Raw genomic sequence first — 6,912 nt, forward strand, 5'->3', positions numbered from 1 at the left:
CACCTATGGTAAAAGACAGCAAAAAGAATGGTGGTTCAGCTACTAACTTAGGATGGCAAAATGATAACCGATTACAAAGAAAAGACAGAAATGCTCAGTTTCTACTTTTGCTCAGTCTTCTCCCAAAAGAGGGTCTATCACCCTCCTTGCAAACGTGACGTATAAATTGAAGGGGCAGGATTACAGCTTGAGATTGACAAATGGTCAACGAATACTTAAATTACTTTGAATGAGTTCAAATCTGCAGGGCCTAATGAACTGCATCCAAGAGTAATGAAGGAACTGCCTGAAGAACTCTTGGAACCACTGTATTATCTTTGCAAAATCACTAATAGGTGTCAAGGGCCAGATGACTAGAGGAGGGCTAATGGTGATCCCATCTTCAAAAGGGGCAAAAAGGAGGATCCTGGGAAGCAAGAGCAGTCACTCCCTGAGCAACCAATCCCTGGGAAAATTCTGGAGCAGATTATAAAGTGGTAATTCGGTAAGCACCTTGAAAACAATGCAGTGATTACTAGAAACTAACATGGATTTATCAAGAGCAAATCCTGCCAGACTAATCTTACCTCTTTTTTTATTGTGTGACCTCACTGGTAGACTGCAAGAATACTGTGGACATAATATATCTTGACATCAGCAATGACAAAATGCCCCATGAAATTCTGATTAGCAAGATAGCTGAATGTGGGCTGGATGGAACAACTATCAGATGGATCAACAGCTACAGAACTGTACTCAAAGAGTGCTTTGGTTCCTTCCCAAAGTAGGGAAAGGTTACAAGGGAGTACTGCAGAGCTCAGTCCTGGGCCTAGTGCTCTTCAATATTTTTATTAATGACCTGGATGAGGAGGTGCAGGAAATGGTTATCAAATTTGCAGATGATACCAAATTGGGAGGGATAGCTAATATGGAAGACAAAAACAAAATTCAAAGTGATCTTGAAATTCTGAAGCACTGCACTGAAAACAGAATGAAATTTAATAGGGAGAAGTGTGAAAAAGAAACCAAATGCAGTATTATAAGACTGGGGAATACTTGGTTCATGGGAGAACAATCTTGGTGTTGTTGATCACAAGCTGAATAAGCCAACAGTGTGATGTAGCTGCAAAAAAGGTAAATGATATTTTAGGCTGCAGAGTGGTAAGCGGCGGTAACGCAGCCAAAGCTCTGCTCACGGCCGGAGTTCGATTCCAACGGAAGGAGGAAGTCGAATCTCCAGTAAAAGGGGTCGAGGTCCACTCAGCCTTCCATCCATCTGTGGTCGGTAAAATGAGTACCCGGCATATGCTGGGGGGTAAAGAAAGGCCAGGGAAGGAACTGGCAATCCCACCCCATATATACAGTATGCCTAGTAAACGTCGCAAGACGTCACCCTAAGAGTCGGAAACGACTCGCACTATAAGTGTGGGGACACCTTTACTTTTTTAATAGAAGTATAGGTTCCAAATCACATAAAGTACTAGTTTCCCTCTACTCAGCACTGCTTAGGCCTCATCTTGAGCACTATGTTCAGTCCTGGACACCGCACTTTAAGGATGCAAACTGGAATGGGTTCAGAGGAAGGCAAGGGTCCATTACATGGGTGGAAAGCTCATGGGGGCTTCATGCTTATCAAATTTGCAGATAATACAAAATTGAGGGGCACAGCTAATACTGTGGAAGACAGAAACAAAATTCAAAGGGACCTTGATAGGCTGGAGCATAGGGCTGAAAACAACAAAATGAAATTCAACAGGGATAGATACAAAGTTCTACACCTAGGAAAAAGAAACCAAATGCACAGTTATAAGATGGAAGATACTTGGCTCACCAGTATGACACGTGAGAAGGATCTTGGAATTGTCTTTGATCACAAGCTGAATATGAGCCAACAGTGTGATGTGGCTGCAAAAAAGGCAAATGCTATTTTAGGCTGCATTAACAGAAGTATAGTTTCCAAATCACATGAAGTATTAGTTCCCCTTATTCAGCACTGGTTAGGCCTCATCTTGAGTACTCTGTCCAGTTCTGGTCTCCGCACTTCAAGAAGGATGCAGACAAACTGGAACAGGGCAACAAGGATGATCAGGGGACCGGAAACAAAGCCCTATGAGGTGAGACTGAAAAAACTGTGCATGTTTAGCCTGGAGAAAAGAAGACTATGGGGAGATACGATAGCACTCTTCAAGTACATGAAAGGTTGTCACACAGAGTAGAGCCGGGATCTCTTCTCAATCGTCCCAGAGTGCAGGACAAGGAATAATAGGCTCAACTTACAGGAAGCCAGATTTCAACTGAACATCAGGAAAAACTTCCTAACTGATAGAGCAGTTACAACAATGGAACCAATGACCTACGGAGGTGGTGGGATTTCTGACAGTAGAAGCGTTCAAGAGGCAGCTGGGCAACCACCTGTTGGGTGTGCTTTAACTTCAATTCCTGCATTAAGCATGAGGTCCTTCATGGCCTTATAGGTCCCTTCCATCTCTACCATTTGATGATTCTATGAATCCCACCCCAAAAATAATAATTTCCAAATCAAACTCCAATGCTACATAAACCCTTGATATATCTCTTCTGTCAAGAATTGTTAAGTTTGACCATATATAATTACCAAAACATTGCAAGTATCATCAAGTTAATTTCTATAAATTTGAACACTGAATTTCTTCTCTTTTCCATTAGGATCTACCACAGCAGATTATTTGGGGGAGGGGGGAGGAGGCAGTAAGAGAGCATGTGCGTGCATGTGAGACAGAGAGCGAGAGTGAATGCACATTTTAAATTACCAGTTTCTGAAGGATATAACCCTCTCTTGGTGGAAAGGATAGGGTTTTAGGGGCAAAGCTATCATCCATGCAGTTGCTTACTGACAAGTCCTATCTAAGAACATGGATCAGGCTTCATTCTATAAACAACTATGCACCTGAAGTTGAAACATTACTGTATCAACAGCCCTCTTGCAGCATTCCACCAATCCAAAATGCTAAAGACACTGCTTCATAAAAGTAGAAACGTTCCTCCTTACCAAAGTATATATACCATTTAGTGGAGTATGAACATGCAACTTCAGGTCAAAAAGAACATATGGTGTTTCAAAACTGATACACACTTTTGAACTATAAAATACTATCTTTTTCTACAGAATTACAAAGACTGGCGAAAGGTTACTTACATTCTCTTTTGCTGACCATGGTTATTTGAGGAATAAAGCTTGGTTACAACTATGTAGGGAAATCACTCAAATACAAGAACAGGACATCAGACAGAGGCAAACAAAACACAAAGCAAGGACCAAAACTAATTATTGGAAAAATAATTAGGGTTGTATCCAAAGGTGGCTTGGGCTTTCACTTGCACAAGGTAGGGCACCAGATTTTCACTAAAGCCTACCATATGCAGCACCCCAGGCCCCTCAAAAGCTTCTCCTGAGAGTTGGGGATCCTCTGGAAGAATATGGGGCATAGCATAGAGGGCTGCAATTTTGGGGGGGCAAAGAGACTGTCCAAAAATACAGTATTTCATAATGTTAACATCTATGAAAAAGGTGGTTCCATAGGTATATAAAAGAGAAATTGATACTTGTAGGAAAGAGCTAAAAAGACTGTTAGAAACGGCAGTCCTATACCCACTCACCTGGGAGTAAACCCCACTGAACTCAAAAGGGGCTTACTTCTAGGACCTAGGTAGATATATACAGGATTGTGCTGGAAGTCTGCAAACACAAAGTAGATGCTAGCCAAGTCCCAACAACAAATAATAGCCCTCCCATCTCTAAGACTGATATATAGCTCATTTAAGTGAAACAGATGCAGAGGTGCTTTTCAAGGGGAAAGACAACAGTCATAGTAGTTAAGATTAGACCAAGGAAGGTGTTTCGAAACCAGAGTAACTACTGTTACATCAAGGCTAAAGACTTCTAGGACAGAATCAACAAGTTATGGATATACCTACTTCAAAGCTATCTTATGGAATGAGATCCTAAGATGTAATTAGGGAGGCGAGGAAGTGATTACTGCTGAGTCTGCATGACCAAAATCACAATCCTGTGCATAATTATTAAACTCAAAAAGATTTGCTTACAAGTAGCCATACAAAGGACACATATTCCTAGACAACCTCTTGTCATGCTGCCAACCCCTTATCTAAATTCTCAAAAAAGCTGGTGGTGGAGAAAGCACTTCTGCTTGATATATAAACCAAACAAAAAAAAACAATCAAAAGCGTAACAGGAAATTAGGGCACAAGTCCTAAACCAATCTTCCCATGTGTGCTCCTATGATGAGACACTAATTATGAGCAGATATCAGCCTTGAATTTAATAACTTGCCTAGCACCCATAAGCAACCAAAAATTCCAAGTAGGTTTTTCTTGTAGTTTTCCAATTTGTCAATTTGAAGAGACTGAGTTCTCAAAAGAATTTCACAATACTTTCAGTATATGCCACCTATCCTACACTGATTCAACAGTGAGTCTTGTGACTATACCCAACAATTTAGAATGAGATCTGTTCAGAAAGTACTTCCACCAAATTAAAGAAATGCTGACTCTATCAAGTAGTTCAGTAGTCTCAACTCTCTTAATGGATTTAAGTTGAAGATCACCACTCTAGCTGTCTCTCCTACTATATAGCCCCAGGAAACAAAGGAAAGGGGAGGCTAAATTTTTAAGATCGCAAATTAAGAATTTCCAGTCTATTCTTTTTAGATTGCCTCTCTGAACCTTCCTGAAGAAAGGATCCCTCTCATTCTCCATTCCGGAGCATACCTGATGGCGGGACTGTAGGGGCTGCGAGACCGGCGCCAACTGCTGTAAGGACTGGGTGACACATCCCCCCCGCGCTCGTAGGAACTGTGCCGGCTGTAGCTAGGGGAGCGGCGGCGATAAGGACTTAGAGAAGAACGGGAACTGGGCGACTTGCGGCTCCGCTGGTTCTGTGACGCTCTGTGGCTAGGCGGGCTGTCATCCCGACCGGGACTGGGAGAAGATCGTTGACGCCTATAGGCCTTAGGCTCGGTCTTATCATCCCGGTAGGCCTTGGGTGGTTCCTTGTAAGCCGAGGGGGGCTCTTTAGCCACTTTCGTCCGGCTCCGGTGGACTTTAGTCTGCCGGTCCTTTCTGCTGCTGCTAGGCGAAGCAGCTGAGCCCTTCCTGCGGCCGTCGCTGCCGCCGCCGCTGCTGCTCCGGGGACCCTCTCGGTCCTGGCCGCCGCTGTGATTGTGGCGGCTACGGGACTTGGAGGAGGACGAGGAAGCCTCAGCTCCCCCCCTGGCAACCGCGCCTACCGCCTCCTGCTGCGGAGGCTTGTCCTTGTCCTCCCCCCGCCTGCGGTGCTCTCGGTGCCGCTCCCGGGAGCGTCGACCGCTGCTGCTGCGGTGCTCCCTGCGCGGCCTCCAGGTGCTCCGATCCGCCTCGGCGCGGCTCGAGCGTTGTTGGCTCCCCCCGCCTCCCCCTGAGGAGGCCGGGCTCCCCCCGCCGCTCCCCGCCCCGGCCGTCCCGCCACCCAGCGGCCCCTCCGACTGGGAGCTTACGTCGTCGTACTCCTCGGCCGCCGCTTCTACCAGCGGCCCCAGGCCAGCCCCACTCCCGCGCCGGTCTGAGACCGAGAGGCTTGCCCCAGAGCCACCTCCACCTGCACCCGCTAGTCTGGGGCGCCGCCGCCGCTTGTGCCGGGAACCCGAACGCCGCTTGCCCCGCGGCCGCTTCCGCTCCCCCCCTTCCCCACAGCAGGAGGAGGCGGCGCCGCCGGTGGCCGCCAGGAACAGCAAGGACTGCGGCGGCAGCGGCGGCTGCAGGAGCGAGGGCTGCAGCAGCGGGAACAGCAGCGAAGGGGCCGGCGGGCCCGCCACGGGCGAAGGAGGCAGAGGGGGTGGCAGCTGTTGCTGCTGAGCCGAAGTGTAGCGCTTCCGCCGCCGGTGATGCAACCGCTTCTTCTCTGCCACCGGCGATTCGGAGCCGCCGCCGCCCCAGCCCCGGACGCCGCTCCCGCCTCCGGACGTCGCCGCCTCCGAGGTGCTCGGCATCGGGATCGCTCCAGCAAACAAGAATCCTTCAAGGCGCCCACAAGGAGGAGGAGGAAGCAGCAGTCGCCATTGGGTGGTGAGGCCCCCTCGCCCGGCTGCGCTCCGTAGGTCAAATCCCGAACTCCTGCCGCAGCCGCCTCTTCACATGGGAAGGAAACACTCCTGAGAGGCCAGCAATGGTCCCGGCGCCTTCGCTTCTACCGGCTCCTGAAATCAACTTCGGCGGCCGCCTCCTCGCCTGACACAAACTCTGCCCATTTCCCGGCTGGGCCCCGAGTGCGGCCTGCGCGCCTCTCCTCCTGGTGCTTCTGTCGCGAACGTCTCCTCAGCCTGTTCCACAACACTCCCCGTATCGTCTTGTCGCCTCTTCCGCCCACGACTCGTCGGCTCACACAGTACCCGAAAAGGAAGGGGGTGAGGAAGAGAGAAGAAAAACGACCGCCAAACGGTCCCCGTCGTCCCCTTTGCGCTTCTCTCTTTCACACTCTCGCACAGAAAGAGACAGAAGGGAGACGGCCGGCGCAGCTGGCCCAACTGCGCGTGCGCACCCGCGCTGAAGTAAGAAGATACAGGCCTATCTGCGAGCAAGAGAGTTAGATTCGTTCCTTCACCAAGTACGGCCGATAAGAACTCGCGAGACTTTCCTTCGCTTTCTTCTCCGTCCCTTCCTTTAGTACCGGAACTTTTAGCAGACAACTTCCGACCGCATCCTCGCTTCTCGAGGTGATAGGTACAGCCTCTATCACGAGGCTTCCGGTTCCCGGTTGAAATTGGTGGCTTCTCAGTGTGCGGGGTAACCGCGGTGGGACGATGTAGAAAGGAACTAATATAAAAATACTCAAACTATACTGGCTTCAAGGCTTCCTTCCTTGAAGTAGTAATGGCCATTACTCAAAAGAAGTTAGATAAA

The 6,912-nt window shown here is 48.4% G+C and overlaps 1 protein-coding gene across 1 annotated transcript in view; it reads right to left on the minus strand.

Moving 5' to 3' along the window:
- The window catches only part of CDK13 (cyclin dependent kinase 13), a 69,288-nt gene extending 62,664 nt beyond the window's left edge, over positions 1–6,624 (minus strand). The window contains exon 1 of the mRNA XM_061586660.1: positions 4,747–6,624. Coding sequence (XP_061442644.1) covers positions 4,747–6,002 — 1,256 coding nt within the window. The 5' untranslated portion in view covers positions 6,003–6,624. The remainder of the gene's footprint in view (positions 1–4,746) is intronic.
- Between the last annotated feature and the right edge of the window lie 288 nt (positions 6,625–6,912).

Source organism: Rhineura floridana, chromosome 10 (genome assembly GCF_030035675.1).
Source record: "Rhineura floridana isolate rRhiFlo1 chromosome 10, rRhiFlo1.hap2, whole genome shotgun sequence".
Classification (NCBI taxonomy): Eukaryota; Metazoa; Chordata; class Lepidosauria; order Squamata; family Rhineuridae; genus Rhineura; species Rhineura floridana.